Source organism: Podarcis pityusensis, assembly GCF_964106645.2.
Source record: "Podarcis pityusensis genome assembly, chromosome: 1".
NCBI classification, from domain to species: domain Eukaryota; kingdom Metazoa; phylum Chordata; class Lepidosauria; order Squamata; family Lacertidae; genus Podarcis; species Podarcis pityusensis.
Window position 1 is genome coordinate 81,830,628 of NC_138028.1, and position 27,819 is coordinate 81,858,446.

The following is a 27,819-nucleotide window of genomic DNA, read 5'->3' on the forward strand; positions in this document are numbered from 1 at the left end:
TCATTTTCAATTATCATTTATTTTTTAATAACAATGTAAGAATTAAAAATCTTCCATAAATAAAAGGACTTGCCTGGCAGCCTCCCAATACTACAGGTATAAAATATGAGCGATTGTACAAAACTGTTAAAAGACACCAGGCACACAGCTGGGGTGAAAAAGGACCGGCCGGTGCTTGCTGGAGTTCTGCCCTTGCCCGGCTTCTTTTTCTTTTTTTGGAGGTGGGGTGTGGGAGTTGCGGGGAGGGGAAGAGCCCCAGGCTCAAGACCACAGGAAGGAAGGGACACTCGCTGTTCAAACCACCACAATGGACACAAACTGGCAATGAGGGTCAAAGCAATAAGGGAGGTCTGGGGGAAGGAAGGCACCCCCACTGGCCCCCAGGATCCCCCTCCAGAACACATTGCAGTTGGCTTGCTCTGGGCAGCTGATTTCCAGCCTGCAAAGTCCTCAACCCCCCCCACACACTCTAGTTAGAAACCTCCTGGGGTGGGAGTAGGGGAGAAGCAACGAGGGCAACCCAGGTTGTGTCCCCGCGAGGGAGAGGTAGCTCCACTGAGGTCATAGCAGGACGGGGAGGACTCCAACCCAGCACATCCCTCTCCGGCATGAAAAGAGAGTGGGCTTAGTGGTGCAGCCAAGGAAGGAGATCTCTAACATAGAGAGAGCAGCCAAGTATCTCTGGCCGAGTAACCCAAGGCTGGTTTCCTGTTGTGTAGAGCCCTCTTCAGAAAGGGGGGAAAGGGGAGAACGCCCAGCTGGATGACCCTAGGAGAGCACCCGGGGGGGGGGAGCTTGCAGGTGCCAATCCCTTATTGGTTTGCCCCTATGGGTACAGGTGGGGCACGGGAGAGCCAGAGGTCAGGAGCTGCCCCGGATCCTCTCCATGTAGCTGCGCAGCTCGTCTGGGTCGTGCAGCCCCATGTCCTCACACACCCAGCGGATGTCGTCTTCGCTGGCCACCAGGATGGACTGAACGGCAGGAGCGGAAGGCGGGGGGCTGGGAGCAGAGCCAGGGGGGGACGCGAAGGTCACAAACTCCACGCGCTTCCGCCGGCCACCCACCTCCCTGCCCTCCTTCTTTCTAGACAAGGTGGTGGTGAGGGCTGGGCTCCCAGGGGCAGGCAGGCCCAGAGTGCTGGCAGAAATGCCCGTCTCTGGCCCCAGCGGTGGCAGTGGAGGCGGACCTGGGCTCTCCTGAGCCACAGCCTCCAGCTTCCCTTCTGGACCCGCACAGCAGCAGCACCCGTCGCTGGTGCCGGAAGGGCCCAGGGGTTGGTCCTGGCAGTGCTGGTGGCGCAGATCCAGCTGCCGGCTAAGCTCCTCTTGGTCAGTGCCCAGCCAGACCCAGTTGTGGGGCTGCGGGGCGGAAGAAGCCGACCCCGAACCAGCGTCAGGGGGCTCCTTGCGCTGGTAGCGGAGGACAAAGACCACACAGTTGATGAGGAAGATGAAGATGGCGAGGCAGAAAACCCCCAGCAGAACATACATGCCTATCTCCAGATCCGTCACCTTGGCAGGGGCCTTCACTATCTCGTCCTCCTCCTCCACCTCCACCTTCTCAGGGTTGTTATAGGAGCTGCCGCCAGGCTCCTCAAATTTGGTCATGGGTGGCCCCACTCCCACCGGGCTGCGCCTCCGTGACCCCCTTCCGCTTTCGGTGACGGTTGCAACCGTCACTGCTTCGCCTGACATGGCGCCTTCTGCTCGCTGGAAAGGGGGCTCGCCGTGGAGACCGGGGTCCTGCTGCTGTGGGCTGCCTGTGGTTGGGAGGTGTTGGCCAAAGTTCACTTCCAGCCACATGGTGCCCTGGGAGAGGGGGGCCCTATGCTTGCCCTTGCGGCAAGAGTCTGGGGGGTGCAGGCTCAGCTGCAGGAGGGATCCTCGGCCCGGCCCCTCCGCCACGGCCACGGGGCGAGCCTGCTCCTCATCCAGCCGCACGGAGACCACGCGAGGGTTCAGCGAAGAAAGCGAGAGCACCGCATCTCGCCAGCCATAAAGCTCTACAGGGGCCAAGGTGTGGTCAGTGAATACCAGCCAGATGGTCAGCACTGCTTCCTGCAAGGAAAGGGAATGTGGGGTCAGGAGGTGGAGGAGACCACACAGATAAGACACAGCCCTGAGTTTAATATGAGGTAGGCTTGCCATATCAGGAGCAGTGCATGCTGGGACTGACCCCCCTGTAACCTGGGTAATTGCCCCCTCAGGGCTGGACGTCAAAAGTCCTCAAGAGGCTGGCTTTTATATGAATTCATGCTCGCCTGATTTGTGCCTCTTTTTTTGGTGTTGCTTTGGTGTTGCTTCTGATGTTTTTTATGTCATTTGTACTGAAGCTTTTTTATTTATTGAATTGCATTTTGCAAATCTGCCTGGAGGACTTTGGTTGGTTCCCCTTTTTCAGGTCCTCATTTGTGGAGGCAAGGAAACTCACAGCACAACTGTGCCAAGCCACATGTCTGTACAGGTATATTTTGCCAGACTGGAGGAGGAGACACAAGGCTGCAGGTTTCAGTGGCAGCCATGAAATCCAGCTCGTACCTGGGTGGACCACAGCAGGATAGGGGCTTCATCTTCCATGTGCACCCTCCATCACTTCCTTGGACCAAATGGCTGATGAGCCTTAAACTTGCCACACCACCAACTGCCCAATAGGGCCCTTCCTCTGCTACCTACTGCAGCATCTTCTCACCTGCTTCAGGGAGCGCAGAGCAGAGAGTCCCTGACACGTTGCAGTGAAGACATTCAGGTGTCCTGGCTCCACGGAGAGTGTCAGCGAGAGGCCTGAGACTAGCTGGGCCTGCAGCTCTGAGATGGAGACCTTCTCCTCCGTCACCACCAGGGTCTGCTCCCCCAGGATAGAGTCAGAAACAGGAGAACGCACCTGAACCAGGGGATAAAGAGGACATGATGACCCTCAAGAGGAACCAGTACCTTTATTCTTTGATATTCTTCTGAATTGCTTCAGCTTGTAAATAGCTAACTAGTACCAAGCGTCCTCTGGTGTGTAAGGGAAGCTGGTTTCCCACTAGTGATTGACAAATATATGTAAAAGGAAAATGCTTGTGGGCTATTTGCATGACTGCCATATTCCCCTTTCTTTGTAGCTTCCCTGCATTCACCACTGGGGCGTTCACACATTACATTCAACAAGTGTAGAGTATGTGAACTCAAAACAGTTGAGCTGCACACTTACATAATTATTCACATGTGATGTTCAGCGAACGTACCATTTGTGTGCCTGTGTACCCAACAGTTGAGCTGTACAAATAAACAAGTGTACACAGGTAACGTTTCACACAAACGCTTGTACATGTGTCAATACAGCGTGCTTGTACCTGCCATCCTACCCTGGGATCTTTCCCACTTTGTTCCCCACTTCAGTGTCCTGTCTTCTGACTCCCTCCTCCCACAGCAAACCATATCACCTATCCTAACTGTGTTCAGATTACAACCACCTGTTCATAGGTGTTCACTCTTCCCATTGCTCCACCTTTTCCCCAAACACCTCTGCTATCCCGTAACATCCAAAGCACATGCTCAGACTTCTAGGTGACCCATCTGAGGTTATCATCACACATCAAGCAAGCTTCTCGCCCCACTTCATCTCAGCAGCCAACAAACAGCACCCCTGCCTCTCTTTCCCCCCTGGACAGCTCCTTACCTCCACAGATGTCATTCCTGGTTCCTGGCCAACCACTATACTTCCACCTTCCAGTGTTGCCACTCGGGGGTCCTGGATTCTAGCGTGCTTTTGCACCAGATGAGAGACATCCAGCAGCCAATCAGAGCTTGGCATATAGGTCAAGTGACGGCCACCATCTAGTGGGTGAGCCACAAAATGGGCAAGGAAACGGACTCCGGCACGCTGGTACTGGAGACGGCAGCCACGAGCTCTTCTCTCGGCTTCCTCTCCACCGTCTTCAGGCTCTGTTGGGCTGCTGCTCGGAAGAGGAGGGATAACTTGTACTGAGCATTTATAATGGCGCATTTCAAGTAATGCACTCGAGGTGCATTATCTCAGTAATCCCGACAAAAGCTTTATAAAAGAGGTTGGAATTATCCCCAAGTAAACCCTTACATGAAATTAACATCTACTCCACCTTCCTACAAGAGTACCGAGTGTTTCAAGTGTGCACAATGTAATTCCTACCATTTTTAGATTTTATTTTAGCAGTCTGTATCAACACAAGACCTCTAAGTAGTTTCCAATGAAAAATCCCAAAATATTCATTTGGAAAAAAATTGATAAAAGCAAAGATTAAAACCAAGTAAACATAACAAGTTAAAATTAAACCTGAACTTTTAAAAGGTACTTAGTAGAATTACATGCTAAAATTATATGCCTGGGTAGGGTTTCTGAAACAAATAAAGGTTTTCAGCAGGTGCTGAAATGCTACAGCAAAGGCACCTGCCCACATCAATGGGCGGGGAGTTCCAAAGATCGAGATACATTTCCATTATAACTTGAGTCAGGTGGCCATCCTGCTGTGTAGCTTAGGTACTTTGCACCTAGGCAAAAAAAATTTTATCTCCTTGCACACTCTCATGCTTCTCTTCCCTTCTCCTCCCTTACCCTTTCTCCTCTGTGTGTTATTTTAGATTGTGAGCTCTTAGGGAGAATGATGTGTAAAGCACCTAGTAGTTTGTAGGCACTATATTATACCATAATTAACATCATCATCTCTTGCTTGCTGTGCACTGGGTATTAATCAAGGCACCGCCAGCAGCCATGCTTTGTTTGTTCGTTGATCATTAAAGACGTTCAAGGAACTTCCAGACAATACAATATGTCTGGAGCACTATCGCCATTAATCTCTCTGCCAAAATGCAAATGGAAATAATCAATTCCCCAAGTTATTTTTCAGCGATTTAGGTATCTCCCCAGCAGCCACCTGACAGGATAACAGGAACCATTTATTAAAGAACCGTAGAGGCCAGTGCCAGGAAAGATACCCACACAGGGGAAAGCCTCCATGAAGAGAAGAATCAAAGGGGAGCAGAGCAGAGCAGTGCTCTGTCTTGCCTTAGAGGAGCCGTGTATTCCCAGCATCAACCAACAGGCTGGTGTCGACAAAGACTATGGTGCATTTTGAAACCATGCTCCTAGACCATCCATGAGCAGAAACTCAGATATACAAGCTAGGTGCCAAATGGCACCTTAAACCTAGGTTACGGTTGCCACAAAGGAATGTCTATTTGCCAGGGGGTTGTACTAGATGACTCTCAGGGCCCCCTCTAACACTACATGATCCTACTATCTCAACTACACTGCTTGACTGTAGCTTGCTCTTACAACAATTCACTTGTCTCGGTATGCAAGAAGGAGAAAAACACACAGTGGAAATGGAAAGGGTATTAACTACAGACTAAGTAAGACAGAGGTTTTTAAGCTGTGATCTGTTAGTCCATTGGGGGGGGGGGTTGTGGAAAGGCTGAAGCACAGTCAAATATATCTGTACTCAGCCCTGCACTTACTTTCCTTGATGTGATGATGGAGGACTAAGATGCCCAACAAGGGGGCCATGATTTGCACAGAAGCACAAGACTTTGCTACGCACAAGTCAAGGCAGGATGGCGCCCAGAAATCTCCAGGTAGTTGCAACTTGATCTGCACCAGTAGCAAAACGTGGCTGGGGAATTTTGAACACTGTCCATGAATACATCATTCTGTTTTGCATTCTTTGTTCGCTTTGGCCCACATGACAACAGCTGTCTATACAGAACCACTGGGCTTGCATGGAGGAATGAGAAGTCACCCACCCTACAAGTATCAAAGCTCTGGCCATTGACTAAATCAGGGATGGGGACCCTTTGACACCCGCCTGCCAAGATGTTGCTGGATTGCAACTTCCACCACCCCTCACCACAGGGCATGGTGGCTGGGGCTGATGGGAGTTGGGAGTCCAACAACAGCTGGAAGGCCACAGCTTCCCCATCCCCGCTCTAAACACTCCCTTGAGATTATCCCTCATATCTTCCCTCTCCTCTTGCTTAAGCACAGAGAGCACACAGACCTCACTCTGTGGCGTAAACACTGGGCTCAGTCAACCCAACTTGGTTCCATAGCACTTACCCATCTGGGGCCGGACCAGGTACCCTCCAGCCTCGCACCTGCTCTAGAGAGGTGTCTGTCAGCTCAATGCGCAGGGGCAGCAGTGGGGCCCAGACAGTAAAGAGCAGTGAAGCGTGCAGCCGACGGTACCAGAAATCCACCCGTACACCACGTGCCCCTCGGCTCTCTTTCCCCCCTACGTAGACAGCATCACACACGTCGGATACCTGAGGGAAAATTGAGGAACACATCAAGAAAGTCCACAAATGCAGAGACAAGCACCCAAGAATATGCTGGAAGACCGCATAAGGGTGCAGAGCAGGTGAGAAGACAGATGTTCAGGTCCCATTTCTGATTATGGACCTGGCCATAGGCCTGTTATATGCTTCCTCTTCCCTCCCCCTGATGTGCAGTTCATTCAGCGACTGTAGCCAGGAACTCTTATGGGGCTCCACATTCTTGTAGCCTACTGAAGAAGGCAGATCTGGCAGGGGCCCAAGATTTGTGGTAGGGGAAAGAGGAGAGTGGGGGGGGTTGAGGGGGGCAGGGAGAGGTACATTTGTCTTTCCTGTGGCCCAACATTTTTCAGTCACTTTAGCCCAACCCATGAAAAGACAGAGGAAAAGGACAGAGTAAGCTCAAGACAGAAGACTGATGAGGACAAGGCCCGTCATGGAGGCAACTAGAAGGCTGAGGCCTACATTAAAGAATGGGACAAATCCATGGTTTGCCAAGTCTGAAGCTGGGAAGCAGGAGGAAGGATACTGTGTAAGAACAGATGAAACAAAGAGGAGGCTTGTAAGGAGCATAGGAAGACAGTTGCATAACAGCACTGCATGTATAAGGTGGACAGATAAAAACACCAGATTTACACAAAATGGGCGTCTGGTCATTTTGGGGGCTACAGAGACTTGTCCCAGAGATATGGACAAAGAGTTAAGACCCCTAGGAAGCGGATTTTAATCCTGTGGCCACAGAGAGGGAAACAGACCCTTTGTGAGGCATATTAGCTTCTCACCTGCAGGACCTGCTTGTTGGAAGACTCACAGCCCATCTGGTCCGTGACCTCTGATACTGCTCCCCCAGTCTCTACCACAACCAGCTTCACAGGCACTGAGTGGGGGATTCCTGTGAGGAGGGCAGTGTTCACAATCTCCTGCTCCTGAAGAGGGTCAAGGAAAAACAAAGTGAGGAACCAAAGTTAGATGCCCCTCAGGGGTACCTTATGAGGAGGGGAAGCACAGCCCTTCTAGGCCTCACCTTCACCAGTGGAACCAAGGCCCGCACATCTCGCTCCGACACTTGGATCTCCCACACCATCTTGTCTTTCTCAGCCTCGGGGTCCTGGCCAGGATACTCCACTTGCCAGGTGACAGGACGGTTAGAAGCTAGGCCCCCTGTGCCATTCTCCACGACAAAATCCAGATACAGGAACTCTGGGGAATCTGCTGCCCTAGATGGAGATAAGGATAGGCAACAACACACTAAGTGTAAAGCAGAAGTAAACACAGAGCCCAAGAGAAGCTGAGTAGATCATAGAACTTCACTGTGCCTGTTCAACTTAGATCAGTGATGGAGGCCTTTCGAGATTGTCCTGCTACTATCAGAAGCACAGTTGGAAGAAGCAGGGGTGGTGGGCACTCTCTTCTGTGGAGCCCAGGAGGTGGAGCACTTTGCCCTGGGCCCCCTCAGTCTTGGTTTTCTGTCATGACCCGAAAGGTTTTTATTCCAGCAGGCATTTGGCTTAACCTCTGGAACAATGCTGGGATTTATACTGTCTCTTAATGCTTATGTGACTTGTTCTCAATTTTTGTTCATTACAGAGTGGAAAGGTTGGATAGGAAGAAAAACACCCAATAATTTTTTCAAATAAATTCCTGAATTTCTATTTAGCTGGCTGACCAAGCTTACAGGGGGACAAACAGTTACCGTATTTTTCGTTCTATAGGACGCACATTTCCCCCTCCAAAAACTAAGGGGAAATGTGTGTGCGTCCTATAGAGCGAATGCAGGCTGCGCCGCTAAGCCCAAAGCCAGAACAGGAAGACGGAGCACTGCGGAGCGCTCCGTCTCGCTGTTCTGGCTTGGGAACAGCCTTGCTAGCTTCTGCAGGACAGCGGGGTGAAGGCACCCCGCTGCCCTGCAGAGGTTTGCGCGCAGCCCTCCCCAAGCTAGAGCAGACGGCTGCGCACAAACCTCTGCAGGGCAGCGGGGTGCCTTCACCCCGCTGTCCTGCAGAAGCTAGCAAGGCTGTTCCCAAGCCAGAACAGCGAGACGGAGGGCTCCGTCTCGCTGCTCTAGCTTGGGGAGGGCTGCGCGCAAACCTCTGCAGGGCAGCGGGGTGCCTTCACCCCGCTGTCCTGCAGAAGCTAGCAAGGCTGTTCCCAAGCCAGAACAGCGAGACGGAGGGCTCCGTTTCACTGCTCTAGCTTGGGGACGGCTGCGCGCAAACCTGTGCAGGGCAGCGGGGCGCTGCGCTCCAAAGGCTTCAGGGATCTTTGAGGCTGGCGGTGGGGGAAAGCAGCGCTTCCCCCCACCGCCAGCCCCACAAGCTCTGGTGAATGTACCTTGAACACACCTTGTTTTGGAGGGGGAGAACAAGAAAAAAAAACTTTTTCCCTGTTCTCCCCCTCCTATGATCCGGTGCGTCCTATGGTCCGGTGCGTCCAATGGAGCGAAAAATACGGTAAGTTTCACACATCACCAGACCCAGTCTTTTATTCAGGCTACAGCAGAGAATAAGGAGGAGACACTATAATCAAATATTGCTTAAAGACAGTCTGGACCAATGAAAGTTGCTCCAATCACCTAGTTGACATTCCTTTATAGAGGATAAGGAGAGGGTTTGGTGTGTTTTTCTGTCTCAATGTTCTCTTATCTCCTTACTTTCTTCACAGAGAGAGGTGAAGTGTGAGCCTCTCAAAACAAGACTGACTATCTACATTACTGTAGCTAAACAGTATAGTTCTCCCTCAAGAGTCCCTTGTATAGTCTTTGCGTTCAGCAGACAAAACAATTCCACTGAAAGAGATATAGTAAGGGCTGTGAGTATATTGCAATTCCACAAGAACTTCAAAAAACAAACATCACATAAGTGATACTGGGTACAGATTCCTATTTCCTGAAAATCTCAGCTTTCCTTTGAAATAAACAAAAAGTTTCTAGCCCTCATGACACCAAGAGATGTCCAATGAGCACCTACCTCCAGTCCAAGCCACTAGTAAGGGAACGCCGACAAGTGACCAGAGCGGTGTGGTGTTTGGCACCCTTGAACTTGTCCAGCTTTGCAGTCCAAGCCTCTGGTCTGGTAGGGCGAGCTGCCAAAACCTGTAACCCTTTCTTCACCTTGATCCTGAAAGGAAAAGCAGCAAAGTGAGGTGTGTAGACAGGAAAAAGCCAGCAAAACAGTTTCACAGCAGCTCTGGCGATAGGCTAAGGAATAACGAGGGCCAGGCCCCAGAGGAATGAGCACCCCAAGGCTTGAACTGCCTATAATTGAGGGAAGACAGCACCCGAGAGATAGTGTAACATAGTGGCTAACAGAATGAGCTGTGGATCAGGAAGTCCCCAGTTTAATTCTTGCCTCTGTCATGAAGTGACCTTAGATAAAGCGTATTGAGGGATAAGAATACTGATGCACAAGTTTTTTTGTAAGGATCACAACTAAATAAAACATGCAAAGCGCTTGAACACTTGAAAGTGCTCTCTGGTTGTTAAGAATTAACATAACCGCAGTTGACTCGAAAGCTCCCCCTAAGAATTCAGATTCCTTTGTCATTCACTGGAATGAGAACGTTATGGCTGGAATCTCAAAGCCTGGCTCCCCTGACTCACCGGAGGATCAGTAGGTCAGCCGTGAAGTTCTGCTGCAGGATGAGGGTGGCCGTGAAGAGCTGCCCCGGGCGAAGGGCCATGTCGGGGACGCGGACCATCACGTTGTCGTCCAGCCGCACTTCCTGGCGCCGCGGCAGGCTCATCACCCTGATATCAACCGGGCCCACGTAGTGCAGTCGCTCCTTGCCGCCCTCAGCGCCCGGACGTGGCCTTTCCCGGGGTCGGACGTGGGGGCACTCTCTCGGCGTCCTCCCGGGCAGCGTGGGCTCCAGGGTGTAGTACAGCTCAGCCCTCAGAGGAGTGATGGTGGAATCCTCTCCCTTCCTTTGGCTGCTGGCGGGTGCAGGAGAGAACCAGCGAGGGGGGAGCTCGAGTTCCACCACACACACACCCAGCGGTGCCTGGTCAGGAGAAGCAGAGAGAGAGACAAACCATGTGCTCCTTTTAAGTCCCTCCTCATGGTATGTGAACCCATGCAGCAGCCTTACACCAAGTCAGGCCGTTGGTCTGTCTAGTCCAGTATGGCCTGCTCTGATTGAGTCTCAAGGATCTCAGGAAAGGTCTCTTTCAGACTAGCTCTCTGGGATGCTTATAATTGGAGATGCCAGAAATGAGCCTTATGGGCATGCAGCAACAGCTCCACCATTGAGCTATAGTCCCTTACTTTGGGAGTCCAAGAAAGCTACTCTCACCTCACCTTACTCTACAACTAGGGTCAGCCCAATACACTTTGATGACTGAAGCAGACCAAGAAATGTCGCGCGGCAGCTGCTCTTTCTCCCCGCCCCTCCTCCCAACCTGCCTTAAGTGGCAACTGCCACTCTTTTCCTCTCAACCAGCCTTGGTAGGGCAGCTATCCCACCTCACTTTGAAAGACACATTGAGTGACTGACCAAGAGGGCCTCAGAGGTCCCACTTTTTGCCACTGTGGTGCAAGGGCTGTGGTGCAATCTCTTTCTGGGCCTATCTCATGCCATAATACCTCACTCTGATGAAAGGGGATTGGGGGCAGGGTAGCTGCAGGAATATAGCTGCTGTCCACTTTGGTCCAGTGACCAGAAATTAGCTTTTGTTTTGTTCTTGTGCCACTTAGTTAGGTAATGGTCAGTGATGGTGGCTCTGTGGCCTTGGCTGACACACACAGGGCCCAAATTTGCCAGAGGGTGGGTAGGTGACAGCGGGGTGGTGGGTGGGACTGTGGGAGGACAGCCATGGAGGACTGGGCGGTGAGAAGCACCATCTGCTGCCCTGCGCATTCTGCCACCTGAGTTAAGAGGCTCACCTTGGTTCATGGAAGGGCCCATCCTGCTTGTCACCATATTCCATTTCCACTAGTTCTTGCTCATCATCTATCTCTCTCCTTCTGTCCCTGTCTTTTTTGTCTTACCTAGCCCACACATCTTCTGGTGGGGATTTGAAGCCAGGGCAGTCAGTAAAGCAGGACCAGCATGCAGCAGGAAGCCCACGTCAAGGCAGAACTTCACAGACTCACTCTGACATTACCAGGCCACCAGCTCAAAAAAAGGCAGATCTGACAGTTACCACATGCTTGGCCTCAGGCTGCAGAGGGAGCTCTCTGCTGAGCTTGGCCACCACTCAACCAGTTGCCATCGGTAACTGACAGGGGGCTCGGGGAATAAAGCTAATGGGCTACTACAGGGAAGGCCAAGTTGAACTGCTGACATTTTGCAGCCCTTTACAAGTTGGATGTTAAGCCTCCCAGGCTTCAGCAAGAGCAACGGAATGGCTTGAAGAATCACTGACTTGCGCACAAATGCCTCTCCCATGTTAACAGATTGAACTATCCCCCACCACCTAGAGAATGCACGGAAGAACAGAATATGCACCGTCCGTATGAGCACCCTGAGGGCAGCTTCACACATTACAGAAAGTCCTGGTAAGTAGAGCTGTGAGTCACATTTGGTTTCTGCACTTCCAGGAAACCTGTAAAAGTAGAATCCCTGCATTTCTCAATGTGTGAAGCTGCAGTGAAGCGTCCTCAGTACGGAAGCCAACACCTGCCTAGGGTAATTCCAGTGCTTTATCATTTCGGTTTTCTTCCCAGCAAAGTACTAAACATTTTCACATGTGTTCTGAATGAACATTGGAGAGCTTGTTAAATGTTGCTTTCTTTTGATGAGTGGTATGAGTGTGTAATTAAAAACAACAACCAGTTATTTTAAAAGCAGAAATGTTCCCCACACAGAGATATTTAGAAAAAAGCCCGTTCATCTTTTTTGGGGGGGGGGCAAAAAGGTTTTTCCAATTTTGGAAACAGTTTCATATTATCCAACATGCAATGGAAATAACAATGCTATAGAAAAAAAGGCACCCGTTGTATAAATTTAATGTTCTGTGTAAGAGGGGATTTTTCTCACCTCTGGAGAACTATAATGACAAGCTTCCTCTCCTGAAATTCCCTCTCCTTTGCGAACATTACAAGTGTGTGAGCCCTAATGTCATAGAATCACAGAACTGTAGAGTTGGGAGGGACTACATGGGGCTTGAACCCACAACAATGAGATTAAGAGTCTCATGCTATCCATCTCTGCTCTAGAATCACAGTGCTGGAAGGAGCCTCATGAGTCCTGCCACCTGGAACACCAGGGATTTGTAGACTTAAACCATAGCAGATGGATGTTTGTCCATTCTCTTCTTAATAATTAAAAAAAAAAAATCCAAGGAAGGGGATTCATATGACATCCCTGGCCGGCTTTGACATTCCACTTTCTAGTTTGTTGATAGATGCTTACAAAAGAATCCTTACAGTGAATCATACCAGAACTTATTCTGTGGGCCTGAGTCAGCCTGGTGCCCTCCAGATGTTTGGGACTACAACTCCCATCAGCCCCTGTGAGGAGAGAGTGCTGGTAAGAATTGCAGTCCCAAACATGGGGAGAGCACCAGGCTGGTGAAGACTATCCTATGACATTTCAGGGTCATGTACCAAATCTCTCCCAAGCAAGACAGTTGGCAGGGACGACAACGACTACCCAAAATAGTGGCATCTCATTGACCAACCTGGAGGTGGCAGGCACGATGAACCACTTGGGCCTGGTGGAAGACATGTAAGGTGACGCATGGCAGGGCCTGCTGTCTTGACATCCAGTCCTGCCCTTGGAGGTGGAAGAGCACCCTGGTGTATGGCTCGTAAGGGGACACTGTGCCCTCAATGGACACAGCCCGGATGTCCCAGGCAGTGGAGACGTCTGTGGATTGAGAGTCATCAGCTGGTATTGCCTGGGGAAGAGAGAAAGTCTTGAGCTCTGCTGAAGCACCTCACAGCAGGAATCAAGAAAAGAAAGGGAGTCCCCTTGTACAGCTGCATGTGACTATTTACCTGCTGAGCTGTGAAAGGGGGGTAGCCAGCTTGGATGGTGGGCTTCCCTGACAGTCGACGGTGGAGGAAGAGGAAGGTCTCTGAGCGGGAGCTGAGGGAGGCATTTCCTGGCATGTAGCGGTCCGTACGCTGAAGACGGAAGTAGTCTGGGCCATTTAGCACTTTTAGTTCGGCTGGAAGGTACACCGCATCAGGAGACTCAGATTCACAGTCCACTGCAAAGAGGAGAACCACGTCCATCAACACCAGCCTTTCAACCTCTCCCCATACCCCAGTCCAGATATACAAGTGCTGTTCCACAAAACCCTGACTAGCGATAGGAAAGGCTGAAATAAAGGCAGTGAATACTTGCCAGAGTTCAGGTGTCCCACCTTCCATGTGTTCAAATGGGTGCAGGGAGCACGGGGTCATACAGACTAGTCATAATCCCCACAGACACGTGCAGCAGTCATGGCCCCTGGTGTCTGCATGTCTGGCCAGTGTGCGAAGGGGCTCCATGCGCAGACCCAGCTCCTTGATGCAATGGAGGACTCTGGCGCCCAATCAGGATGCTCCCCTCACATGGGGGCGTCCTAGACATGTTCACCAGTCAGTAAATCCCCTTCACACGCTGGCTGAATGCATGGACAGATGTGTGGCTGCTGCATGCATCAGCAACACCAGCCCTCACATGCTATTTCAATGCATGGGTGGGGCATTGGGAACCTTTAATCTTGTTTGAACCAGGAATCAAAGTCAAACCTCATGTGTTCCAGCCTCAGGCCTAGGATTCAAGAGCCAGAAGCACTCTGACTTCCTCTGGCCCTCCTTACCCTACTAAACCGAAATCAAGGTGTGGAAAAAGGAAAAGCAGTGACAATTCTTCGCATAAATTTCACGCACATGCTGTTGCAGTACTCATACACATTCTGGAAAGCAAAAACACCACTTCTAATTTCTCTCTCGGGAAGGTATTTCAGGAAGTTTCTCATCTCTCTCCAATTGATGTTCTAATAACTGTGGAGCCCTGATACCCACTCCTATTACAGAGTCAGACTATAGATTTGGCCCCCAGGACAGCGTCTCTGATTCATGGCTGATCTTGTATTGTCCTGTTTTTTATGATGATGATTTCTTTCCCTCCTTAGAAACTCAATGTTCAGCTGTCTATGCAGCTGCCAAATGAGCACAGAGCAATGTGTGTAAAAAACTAAACCAAACCAAGAAAACCCAAACAGTTATTTGCATATCCCTGTATATTTTAGGATTCAGAGTTTAGCATTTAGCTATCCCATCTGTTTAGTATAAGTGTGGTAGATATGCCACTAAGGGGGAAAAGGGCACAGTTGTCCATATACAAAACTAGAGAAAAATAACAAGGAGAGCCACCCAAACCTTGCATTCATTTCTAGCTAAATAGTTACAGGAATTGGGGCCTGTCAGAATAACTCAATTTAGCTACAGTATATTGAGCCTGATCGATAATAGGTGGTCTGTCTGTAGAAGCTTAAAGAATGGGCTGCATGTGGTACACCACAAAAATGGCCGCGTGAAAAGGCACACCACAAAAATTGACAAGCAGTTCTTGCTTTTGAATTGGGGTTATGGGCACATGACCTTGGTTAAAGATTCTGAGCAGCGCTCATCATTTATTTGGTGGGGGTGAACCTAAATCCACTACCAGTACGTTTCTGAGCACAATTCTAGTTGTTGGTGCTGACCTTTAAAGGCAGTGAATGGGCAGCCTCGGTCCAGTATATCTGAAGGAGCGTCTGCACCCCCATTGTTCTGCCCAGACACTGAGGTCCAGCTCTGAGGGCCTTCTGGCAGTTCCCTCACTGCGAGAAGCGAAGTTACAGGGAACCAGGCAGAGGGCCTTCTTGGTAGTGGCACCCACCCTGTGGAACACCTTCCCACCAGATTTCAAAGAGAACAACAACTATCAGACTTTTAGAAGACATCTGAAGGCAGCCCTGTTTAGGGAAGCTTTCAATGTTTGATGCATTACTGTATTTTAATATTTTGTTGGAAGCCACCCAGAGTGGCTGGGGAAGCCCAGCCAGATGGGCGGGGTATAAATAAATAAATTGTTGTTGTTGTTATTATTTGGCCTGTCTTGAACAGCTGATTGGCGTTAACCGTGCTGTGGGTGTGATTTGGAAGCAATGTTAGTAAGAGGGACCTGCAGCAAACATGTCAGTGCACAATGCTCCTGTTCAGAGTTCCAACCAATCATGCACTCTACCAGGTTACTCCATTCCATTTCCTCTCTCCTGACCCCATTTTCAGCCTTTTCACTCTCAATAGTCAGTCCACATTCCATGCCCACTGAACACACTCAGTCCTCTATGGGCTGTTTTGAGATTCCCCTCCCCCTACAAATAAGATGTGTACTTCTGGAAATCTTGGGGTCTGCCCAAGCCTGCTGATATCTTCCTCATGTACGGATTGTACTATTTTGGCTACATAACAATCCATACTCACTCACTATTAATATATAGGCCACATCACCTTTTAGCTTCAAATCAGTTATTTGAAAAACGGGACCTATAATTGGTAATCTAATAAACTCCAACACAAGGACAATGCCACCAATTTTTTTAAACTGCTCAATAAGCATAACATTTCAAGCTTCTAAAAGATTAAATATGCAGGATTTTTTTTAAATGGTCTGGAAAAGGAGATTAAATTATGCCACATTCACGGAGAATTTTCCAGCTCTCTTTGAAAATCCCACAAAGGTAGCATGGAAATGCATGCAACCAGAAAATGCATGAATGGCAGTGTGAGATGCATGACATTTGGCAGTTAGATATGAGCCAACCTAGTTCTGTTTATGGGATCAGACAGATTCCTAGCCCAAGGCAGTGCTACTCCACCTCCTGCCAAGGTCCATCTCAGGATGTCTTCATGCTTGAATGGCAGCTAAGACACAGAAATCCTACCGTGTGTGTGTGTGGTTTTAAAAAAACAAAAACAAACCATATTTCTGAATGAATCTGAGAGCCTTTCATTCCAATTTACCATTGCAAACTCAAGCTGAGCTGATTTGGGCATCTCACTGATTTGGAAAAAATCAAGCTCTATGATTTTGTAAACTGCACTTCATGGTACATTATGCCTAAGAGGCCTGAGGAGGTAGAGCAGAGTATATGAGATGATAGGAAAAGTAAAGATTAGGTCACTATTCAGGATTACGGACGCCTTAACTGTCTGTATTTTCAATTCTTGCAGACACTTTGTACCATGCTTTGGAGAGACCTAAGAAACAGATCCTAATTTCACTTTCCTCTGGCTTCTTACTACTGGTTCTCATCAATCCATTAGCTTCCCACACACCCTGTGGATTCGATATCAAGCTCATTCAGGGGCAGAATTACATGTTACGTGTGGACCCATGATTCTTTTTAGTGGCACTTCCTTCCTCTTCTGTACACTGCAGCCGACAAAGCTGAGATTTGAAGGAGAGCATTGGCACAGAGGGTGAGAGGGGCTTCATAAACCCTTTCCCTTGCGCTGCTTCCTGCCAAAAATACCCTAGACACAAAAAACTTATCAAGGAAAAAATGTGCATACACCTCTCCTTTCTTCTGCTGAGGTAAGAGCAGTTGGGGAGGTAAATTTTCAGAAGTAGCACAACTCATTCATTCATTCATTCATTATTATTATTGTTTTCAATCTTACGCATTTCAATAATTTTACAATCATTTTAACATTTCAAAACTCGACTTCCTTCCCCCTCTTTCTGTGGTTCCTTAAATTTATTTTTTATATTTTCTGCATATTCCAAATTCGCTTAATTGACTCATTTATACATCTACTTTAAATAAGTGTGCATGGAGTTCCTGGGCTGCCTGGACAACAGGACTCCCCTCTCACAGGAATAGATATTTACTAAAATGGAATCGTGCCAGGGCTCTTTCAACTAAAGACTTTCTCTCCCAATGCAGCAGTACATCAGTTTGCAGACTATTGCCCCCAGTCTTACCTGGGGCACGGTAGACATAAGCGTACTGCAAAACGAGAGCATCGAGTTTACATCTTTTTAATTTCTTCAGTGTGTTAGTAATCCTAGGGCAGCACTCACCTGGGAGATCTCCTGCACAAGCGCCGCTGAGATGAATGGAAGCTGTGCAGGAGCCCTGCCGCACTCTTGTGTAGCTAGCCCCTGTTGTTTTCAGTGGAGCCTGAACAAGAGATCTCCCGTGGTGGATTGTGCCATGAGCAAATTTAAAATCCTTAGTTGTCTTAATGTCAGGCTGTTATCTGAAACCGTAGCTGCCTTTTGGGGAAGAGAAAATGCTCTCGTTATGAAGGATTTTAAACCAAGGCATTTAAAAGAATCCAGAAGCACAAGACAAATACGAAATAAATGGAATTGTAGAAGGAAAATGACATCCTTTTTAAAGACACATCCAATTATTAGGAGTACCTAGAGCTGGCAATTCTGCTTTTGTGTTCATGAAAAGCCTGGGGAGATTTTGTTTGTGTGTGTGTTAAAAAGTCTAAGGTGTTTGCATTTCTGCTTGTTTCCCATTAGAAATGCAAACCTCATCTTTCTCTGAATTCTCTGGACACCCAGAGAGCGGTACAAACACATCATCAGATGAGAAAATGGAATAAAAAAGCTCAAGTAGCTGAGAGAGAAAGGGATTTCAAGTCAGATCATTTAACTCTTTGGACCACACATCATAATTGTCCATCGCCAAAGAACTGAGTGACAGTCAGAAAAAGAATATTTTTTTAACAAGCCTCAGCTTTTATTCTTCTCTCCCTGGAATTAATAAACCATGATCAGGTCAAACATCAGTTGGGTGGGGTGGGTGAATATATCAACTACACCAGTGTCAGAAAGAACCCCCCCCTTTTTTTTTCTTTATGAAGAGTAGTACTCAGAAGGTGGCCAAAGACCAGCATTAATTAAGCAGGGGAAAGCAGGGATTAGGGAGAGCAGATACACATCTTTTTAAGGAATGTTCTTTATTTCCACACAAAAGCTCTGTCAAACACAATGGATGCCCCTTATTTCAAAAGCTCCAGAGAATGGACACCACAATTTTGCTCTGCCCTTTATTTTTAATTTTTGCGATTTGATAGAAGAACGGAACAAAGCCTAGGCATTCTTATAATCAAGTTTGTGCATTCTTACATCACATCTGTTTGGTGGGTTTCAATAAAAAGAGGGGGGGAAACAATATGCTGGTCAAAATTGGTTAACGAGGGGTCATTTTAAGGCAGGTGTGGAACCCACCAGAATAAAACCAATAAAGAGCTCCTTTGGCACCCATTGTACCTAATGAAACTTCTGATCTGTCCGCTAATATGCTTTGTTCAGTTTTGTTAACATTTCTATCTACACCCCAGTTCCACCTGGGATTTGAGGTTTTCCAAAGCAGCCATTTTAATGCTGTAGGATGTGTGAGGGAGGGATTGTTGTTCTGTTTTGGTGAATGTTGTTTTCCTTCCCCTAGCAATTATTTTGTGTGTGGGGGGGAAATATTCAAATAGATTTTGGGGTTTAGCTTTAATTTGGGATTTCTCCAGCTCCCAAACAATGTTAAAAATGATAATGATGCTGCTCTTAATTAACTGAAACCTAATTAGAGGCTCCGCTGAATTATCTATCTGGGAAAAAAAGGCATCATGATCCTAGCTTTAAAGGAGCCTGAGGGGGAGGGGGCACGTGTGGTGTGTAGTAGCAGGCTGCCCCATTGGGAGGACAGTTGTAGCGGTCCATCGGAGGGGGGGAGGCGGTCATGGAAATGGCATTCAGCACATCACTCGGGGTGAATCTTTTGAAGGCTGCTGCCTTGAGGTTTCGCTGTTTTTCAGCTGCCCTTCAAAAACAAGAATGACATCTCTAGCTGTAAAGACAGCCTTCCAGCAGCAACCTCAGCAAGATACAGAGGTGCCCACTTGTGTCCGAGGGGTTAGGTCAAGCACTGTTGCTGCTACAGCCACTGGGGCAGCGGATGGTTGCCAAGGCTATTAGTATCCCTTTAAAACTGGGCCAATGAAGGGTTGTTATTTTTTTTAGCAGGCAGCAAGTCCACCATCCCCTCCCCTCCAATTGTGAAATGCCAATCATCCAAACGCCATATTCTAGCATGCGGGGGGGGGGTGCTCTCTCAAAATGACGCTGTTCATTTCCCCAACACTAGAATATTCCTGTCCCACCATTCCTCCAGTGTATCTATTCTGGCCATACATAGAAAGAATCATAGAACTGTAGAGTTGGAAGGGACCACAAGGGTCATCTAGTCCAACCCCTTGAAACGCAGGAATATTTTTGCCCATCATGGGGCTTGAACCCACAACCCTGAGATTAAGGGTCTCGTGCTCTGCTGGCTGCGATATCCCAGTATGACAGATATAGATATAGATAGATAGATAGATAGATAGATAGATAGATATAGATAGGGTCTTTATGTATGCATTTTCAATAGATTCTGGCCACAGTTCTGTAAAATGGGTTCACAGATAATGCCCTGACCAAATGATGCTCAGCAGTACATGTGAAAAGGATCTAGGAGTCTTGGTTGACCACAAACTTGACATGAGCCAACAGTGTGACGCGGCAGCTAAAAAAGCCAATGCAATTCTGGGCTGCATCAATAGGAGTATAGCATCTAGATCAAGGGAAGTAATAGTGCCACTGTATTCTGCTCTGGTCAGACCTCACCTGGAGTACTGTGTCCAGTTCTGGGCACCACAGTTCAAGAAGGACACTGACAAACTGGAACGTGTCCAGAGGAGGGCAACCAAAATGGTCAAAGGCCTGGAAACGATGCCTTATGAGGAACGGCTAAGGGAGCTGGGCATGTTTAGCCTGGAGAAGAGGAGGTTAAGGGGTGATATGATAGCCATGTTCAAATATATAAAAGGATGTCACATAGAGGAGGGAGAAAGGTTGTTTTCTGCTGCTCCAGAGAAGCGGACACGGAGCAATGGATCCAAACTACAAGAAAGAAGATTCCACCTAAACATTAGGAAGAACTTCCTGACAGTAAGAGCTGTTCGACAGTGGAATTTGCTGCCAAGGAGTGTGGTGGAGTCTCCTTCTTTGGAGGTCTTTAAGCAGAGGCTTGACAACCATATGTCAGGAGTGCTCTGATGGTGTTTCCTGCTTGGCAGGGGGTTGGACTCGATGGCCCTTGTGGTCTCTTCCAACTCTATGATTCTATGATTCTATGATTCTGGCTGGGTGGAGGTTTGAACCCAGGTTTCCCTGATTCAAATCCAACCCATTAACACTGTTCTGGCTTGGTCCCCCAATGCCAGAAGCTAATGTACAGCCAATTTTTCGGAGGGCACCACATGCAAAGAAATTGCACACAAAGGGCGTATAAGAAGAGGGCAGTTTGGGGGGACTAAACGCATCTTCCCAGTGTCCCTGATCTTGCAAGTGCCATAGAGTCCAACCCTGCTCCCCTACCCATCTGCACTGCAGACAAGAGCAGAGAGATCAGAACTATCTATTTCTCCCATCTTTCTCTGATATTATCTGCACATTTCCTTTTGTGCTTGTGCTTATCACATGTTTTGTAGGGTTGGGTAGCGTATAATATCAATATGAGTTGTCACATCCCTGTTTTTTACACGGATTCCACTCAATTCTTCTGGGTTAAAGTGAAAGCACCAAAGCAGGATGTGGTCCTGGCACAGCTGTGTCCGTGGACATTTTAACACTGCACCTTTTTTTCCTCCTCCCGCGTGCATCTAGAAATAAGGGTACAGCACAAAACCAAACACCTTTTGTTCGTGACAAGGTCAAAGGAGATTCTGAATGAACATCAGGAAGAACTTTCTGACAGTAAGAGCTGTTTGACAGTGGAATGGACTTCTTCGGAAGGTGGTGGACTCTCCTTCCTTGGAGGTTTTTAAACAGAGGTTGGATGGCCACCTGCCATGGATGCTTTAGCTGAGATTTAGCTGCATTGCAGGGGGTTGGACTAGATGACACTCAGGGTCCCTTCCAACTCTCCCATGCTATGAGCTCAGGGTGTCACATGGGTGCTGCCCTGGAGGACAAGGACCAAGCCATAGGCAGGGGTGGGCTTGCATGCACTGAATGAAGAAAAAGCCATCCCACTCCCCCGTGCTATACACATTCATGCTCTGCTAGAGTTGGCCAAGTGATGTTGGGTGAGAATCGTAGAATGACAGAACTGGAAGGGACCTCAGAGGTCATGATAGTCCAACCCCTGCTCAAGGCAGCACCAACAATACAGGGTGCAATGACATCATCCCTGACAGATTGCTATCAAGTCTGCTTAAATGTGGGAGACCACCACCTCCCAATGCAGCCTTTCCCACTTTTGAACATCTTGTACATTTCTCCTAATGTTTAACCCAAATCTTCTTCCCTACCATTTCTGTCCGCTGGTTTTAGAGCTGCCCTCTGCAGCAGCAGCAGCAGAAAAAAAGTCTGCTCCACCTTCCACATGGCAGATATTCAGAGTGCACTATCCTGTATCCCTTTAATCTTGATGCTGTCCTGGGCTCCTTTGGGAGAAAGGGCAGGATATCAATTTAATACATAAATGAACCTTCTCTTCTTTAGGCTAAATAGGAGAGTCAGCATCAGTCAGATTCTAGGCATCAGTGGAGTAACCAAACCAAAGATACTGGCTGTGATTCAGGGAAAGCAGTAAGACTTCAAAAAGACTAAAAAGCCAAATCCCTAGATGGGAGCTGGCAAGTAATTCCCCACCCAAATCCTCTTGCTCTGCATATGCCATCCCAGCTCAGGGAATTAGGAACGCCCCAACCAAAATATTACAGTCTGCCATCCAGCACTACAAAGAAAATGGAAATGCAGGCACAAAAAGGGCACACACAAAAAGAAATCTTCAGAGGAGATCAGATTCCCTTAAGCAAGCAAATAAAAGACATGAAGGGACCAAGAAAGTAATAGAGAAAGTCAGAGACTGCAAAAAATAATAATCTGGAGATAAGGGTGAATTACAAAAGAAAGTTTATTTTAGGCTTTCTTGGACATTTACCACAAAAGTGTGTGTGTGTGTGTGTGTGTGTGTGTGTGTGCGCGCATGCTTTAAAGGAAAACTTACACTCCCCTCTTTTTCCACAGATAGTTTTTTTTTTAATAAAAAAAACATATTTTTTGAAAACCAAAAAATTTAAACCTACTCCTGAGAGCATGTACAACTTTTTACAATTGTTGAGCAAGGATACCCTTCACTCAGACTTCGAACAGCACATTTTAATTTAGTGACAGTCATGTAGAAGTTACAAAAATTTCTTTTTGACCAAAGAAAATCATATATCCCACAAACCGACAGTGCAATCCTGTCCTCCTCATCTTATGTTTGCCAGACAAGGACAATATCTTGACTATATTGCACTGATCTTGTTGTTTAGTCGCTTAGTCGTGCCCGACTCTTCGTGATTTAGCGGCCATTAATAGTGGGGATGTAGAAGTGCTCTGCCCAACAGTAAGGGTCTTGTGGCACCTTAAAGACTAACTAATTTTATTATGGCATACGTCATTTTCAAACGGCTAATAGTTTAAGGTGCCACAAGACGCTTTTGGTTGTCTTTGCTGTGACCTACTAACAATACAGCTGCCCCTCTGGAAACTGCCTAACAATGAAGCTGACACACAGACGGAGCTGTGCATCCCTGGCCATAATGCAACCTCCATAAACCTGAGCAGTTCTGCTCTCCCCACTCAATCCTCTGTATGCGGAGCATTAATGATCTTGAGCCCTGCGGGGATCCCCTTATCGCACCTCCCACAGGCCCTGGGTCGGGTCACAGACTTTCCCCTGAGGAAGCAGCAGATGGCTAGGAGATACCGTGACATCACCCCCTGCCCCTCTAGGTTGCAGAAGGAGAAAGGAAACAAGTGGCCTCTTTACAAATTTAGCTTCTTCTTCCCTTAGGGTGAGACCTCTTGTCACCTCTGCTCCCCCTCTCTGCTAATCACCATTTCTTCCATCAATTTCCCCCTCGTCAGCTTGACAACATGATCCAGATATATAACCTGTCCTCTTCATTCTTGGATTGATTGAGTTTTCCCCCTTTCCTTCCATACAAACCTCAGTGGGTGGGTGGGTGCTACACCCTTCAAGGTCCATCTATCTATCTATCTATCTATCTATAGCATCTCCCTGTGTTTCTCTCCCTCTCTCTTTTGACCATCAGGGCCCTCTTCCTTTGATATGCCATCTTGTACACCAGTTTTTCTCCAGGGATGCTCCCATTTAAAGCACCCACTAGTTCTGCAATCACTTCAAAAGCAGCGGCTGCGAACAATAAATGAATCCACCACAGCTTTGAGATATTGCCGGCAATAACCATTTCCTGGTAGCTTCACAGGCTCCCCTTGAATGAACAGGACCAAGGGGAGGATTTATTCATCACTTTTTAAATGGTTCCGATGATGACTGATGCTCAGAAACATCCTTTGCTCCAAGGAGACTAAATGAGCTTTCTGTCAGGAATTCAACACAGGAACAATCTGATCAAAACAATGTTGGGCGCCTCTTCTTTGGCCAAAACCATCAAAGATACGTTGTGGAGGATATCATGCGTGCAGCCAAAAGCCATCTGCGTTAAGGGATCGACTTAGGTCGTATTCCTTCGTCAATGGCTGTGCATATGGCTCTGGAGGCAGTTTTTAAATCAGCCAGGCACACAGTTGTGCAGTTAACATTAGTGAAGGGGCAGAAGCATTGCTTGGCACCCTCTGCTTAATAGGAATTTATACTAGAGCTGGGAGAATTGGTGCTATAATCTCAACAATTGTGCTTAAAAGAGGAAATGATGGAGGAAATGCTCGCTCTTCAGCACAGCTGAAAAGTGCTGCTACTCACTACAGTGGTATGTGGTCATCTATAAGCCTTGATACGAGATTCTAAACCAACGCAAGACTAGTGGCACATTCTGACTACAACAAATTGCCTGTGGAAAAATGACTGTAGAACATCAAAGTCAGAGAACAGTAACAGTCTCAGAGCAGGCGCAAATAAATCAGCATAAGGACCCATATTGGGAGAAAAGCTTCTTCAGAAGGCTGAAGTGAGGACTGGGGAATAGGGTGGAGCATTTGAGGGGGGAGGTTCAGCCAGAACAGGTAGAATTCTGCTCTCTCTTTCTCCACACAATATACAATTTCATCAGCTTCAGCTTCCCAAGGGAAGACGTATCAGCTCTAAGGCTTGAATCATTTGCAAGTAGCCTACCCATCTTGCAGGCTTGGAGGGTGGGGGGGAGATACACTGTGGGGAATAATCATGTCTTGCTGGGGGAAAAAGGGGTGGGGGTTACCAAAAGCTAATTGAACTACAGCAGCAACTGAAGAGTCATTTGCATTTCAAGATAAGTCCTAGAGAAATCTGCTTCTTTCCTTACCCCCCCCCCCCCTTTCAGCAGCAGGTAGAGGAAAGACGCATAAAAGATGCGATAGCAACTGCAAAGCACATAGAGGGGGTCCTATGGGGTGCAGAGTGGGGGCCCAGAGCTGGCTCGGTTCCGAAGCTACCTTGGGGGAAACTTCTGTTTTGAAAGCCGGCATGTAAATCGGTAAACAAATAAACGAAAACGCGAGGTGGAGGGGGTCGAAAGGATGCTCCACTTCAACCTGATTGTCAGTACGGGGAGATCGAGTGGGGTGGGGGCATTGCTGGCCCGGGAAACAACTGGAGGGGCACCTCCTTGGGGATCAGGGAGCAGCGCTCAAGGGTCCGGAGAGGGGGAGCAGGGGGAGAAGAGCCCATTGGCTCCCCACGCACACAAACCCCGCAGACGCGCAGAGGTGTTCAGCTGTTTCCATGGAGATCCGAAGTGAAGGCAGTATAGTTTTTCAAAAGCCGCTTTTTAAAAGAGGGTCCCTACCAACCAGGGGGAAGGGACGGCATCGGTTTCTGACGGGGGAGGGCGGTCCATCGCTTTAGGAACATGCGAGACCCCCACATCCAAGTCGTGATCGCACCCCCATTTCCCAGCCAGGGGCAAAAAACCGCAGCTAGATCGGCGAGGGGGTTCCAGCCCCAGCCAGGACTCACCTCCGGGGGCGCGCAGGTGGAGCAGCGCGACGGCCAGCAGGAGCCAGCGGGCAGCTGCACGAGGGGACTCCATTCTCCAGGAGCCGATCCGTTCCCAACTCCGGCTCAGATCCCCACTCCCGGCGCTGTGGAGCGCATGTTCTCTCTCACACACACACAGACACACACACACACACACACGCACGGCAGCCCGGCTCCGCTGCGGCGCCAAACTCCAGGTGCGAGCGGGCAGTCAGCGCCGTCAGCCGTGCGCGCTCGCCGGTGCGCTGCGCAAGCCGCGCATCCCTGCCCGGGCCGCCGCCGCCGCCGGGCTGCTCAGCCTCAGACAATAGAGGCAGGCAGGCAGGCAGGCAGGGGGAGGGGACCGGAGCACATGGGATCAGCGCCTTCCCGCTGCGCCGCTGGGTCCTAAAGCGCCTCTGAGAGCCCCCTTGATGACGGGCGACCCAGTGCCCCACTAGCCGCGCCGCCCCGGGCCGGCGGGAGAGGCGCGAAGCCGGCTCCGAACAAGGCGGGGAAAAGGGGCGCGGCGGCGGCGGGAGAGGGCGAGCCGCTGAGCAGATCTGGGAGGCCGAGGGCAGCGAGAGTGGCATGGTCAAAACGCGAAGGGGAGGAGGAAATCCAAGAAAGTGGATTCCCGCGAAAGAGCAGGGAGAAGGAAAGGGCGATCGCGGAGGGGACTCTTCCAGGCGGCTGTTTTATTCGAGCGCGTTTCATTATGCAATACAGAACTGTTCGCACACTTCACTTCTGCTGCTGTTTCCAGTGGTTTCCAACTTTCACCCTTTCTGACAAGAAAGCAGCCACGCGGATGATGTCTTGAGATGATGAGAAATTCACCGTGGTTTTCCTGAAGGTATCCTGGGAAAATAAAATAAATAATAAATAATTTTTATTATTTATACCCCGCCCATCTGACTGAGTTGCAAAAGAAAAATAAGGTGCTATTTCAATATTAATATTTTTTAAAAAACCACAAAAAGCGACTGGATACTAATAAATACTTCACATTGGTTAAGTTTCCTTAATGCCATCTGCCCCTCCAATGTGGTTAATTTTGAGGCCTGAAGTAAATTTAACAGTTGATATAGGGTGGATTTCCAAGCTTTGTTCTTTTGAACAAAGCCTTATAGAGGCATGCAAATGGTGTGCCCCCCCCTTTTAAATTTTAATTTTGCAGGTGACATTATTTCCTATTCACATTAGTTTACAACATTTGGATTAGCTGTACAGGGAAATGGCCTGGAGAAGTAGGATTCAGGCAGCACACAAGGGACCTTTTAAATTCAAGACTTCATGCAATCCTAAGAAACAGAAAGAACTCTTGTCAGGTTTGATCAAGCCCTCATTTACAGATTTTGACAGCCTGTCAAACAACAGAGGAGAATCTACCTAAAATAATTCCCCAGTTCACATTAGTCTGACTATATGGAACCACCACTGTTGAACACATGAGTAAAAAACCAACAGTCTGAACCCACTGAAGTTAGGTGTAGTTTCAGCCAGCTAATCGAATGCCAATTCAAAAGGACTGTTGTTGTTTAGTCATTTAGTCGTGTCGGACTCTTCATGACCCCATGGACCAGAGCATGCCAGACACTCCTGTCTTCCGCTGCCTCTCAAAAGGACTAGCTTGCTTCAACTAAAAGATCAACAGATCCCTCCTCCTTTCTACTGGCTGAATCTTCCACAGGATCTCACTTCTGCCCATGGACAGATGGAGTTCTTGCATTCAAGGAAGCCTAGTTAGCCTAGTTAACACTTGATCCACTTCCCCAGTATGTTGAAATCCACACACACACCACATGAAATCAGTGGAACTTAACATTTGAGCAAATGTGCATAGGATTGCTTTGCACAATTTCCTTTTTGCAGAAGGGAAAGTGAGGCTGACACTCAGCTGCAGTATATGATTTGAGGTAAAATAAGGGCTCAGGATTTTGTTTTCAAAACCACTGCTGAGTCCTGGAGCAGGCAAAGCAACAATGGAGAAAATACCTCTGAGCGTTTGCAGAATGCATCTCTCTCACCACTAAGTAACCTCTGCCATTTAGGATTAAGGAGTTTAGAATTAAGGAACAGGATTTCCAGAGTTGCTGAGATGGCTCCCAGGCAGACTTTATCACCATTCCATTTAGTCTGAAAATCAGAAAGCCTTGGAGATAATATTTTCTCCAAGGCCATCAAGTGAGTTCTGTGGCGTGTAAGTTGAGACCTGAATGTCTTTCAGAAGTCAGGCATGCACCAAAATGTGAGAGTCCTTCTGTTCATATTACCAGCCAGCCAGGCTCTTTGCCAGGAAACACTATTGCATTCCATCTCAATAGGTTTCTGTAAAGTGGCTTTTGTTTTTTGTACTTATGCAAACCTCAGAGTCCCCCTGAACTTGCTAATGCCTTCCTTTTATGAGTGGGTTGTGCCATTTTGGCTAACTAAAGATAGGCAGTCCGAGAAGGCATTTAGGATGCCTTCATTTGCTCTGGTAATGCTGGCTCACATACCTCTACTAGTCCTTATAAACAAAAATGGAATCTTACTCAGAGGCAGTAGACCTCACATCCCCACCTGCAGGGAAGAAACAAAGA

General features: G+C 48.3%; 1 protein-coding gene across 1 annotated transcript; it reads right to left on the reverse strand.

Annotated features, from left to right (window-relative positions):
• TMEM132A (transmembrane protein 132A) lies at positions 1-27,819 on the reverse strand. Its single transcript, XM_080997999.1, has 12 exons — positions 27,736-27,819; positions 25,235-26,095; positions 13,227-13,441; positions 12,908-13,126; positions 9,887-10,287; positions 9,255-9,404; positions 7,313-7,505; positions 7,071-7,214; positions 6,074-6,279; positions 3,662-3,938; positions 2,690-2,881; positions 1-2,058 (listed from the first exon to the last, which is right to left on the reverse strand). The coding sequence occupies exons 2-12, from the start codon at positions 25,305-25,307 to the stop codon at positions 862-864; spliced, it is 3,267 nt and encodes a 1,088-aa protein (XP_080854125.1). The 5' UTR covers positions 25,308-26,095; positions 27,736-27,819; the 3' UTR covers positions 1-861.

Excerpts from the sequence above, each read along its gene's own strand:
- TMEM132A (XM_080997999.1), bottom strand. The coding sequence starts at position 25,307 with ATGGAGTCCCCTCGTGCAGCTGCCCGCTGGCTCCTGCTGGCCGTCGCG. Across the intron at positions 13,442-25,234 it reads CCACCTGCGCGCCCCCGGAG|TGGACTGTGAATCTGAGTCT; the intron begins GTGAGTCCTGGC and ends TCCTCTTTGCAG. Across the intron at positions 7,215-7,312 it reads CCTTGGTTCCACTGGTGAAG|GAGCAGGAGATTGTGAACAC; the intron begins GTGAGGCCTAGA and ends GACCCTCTTCAG.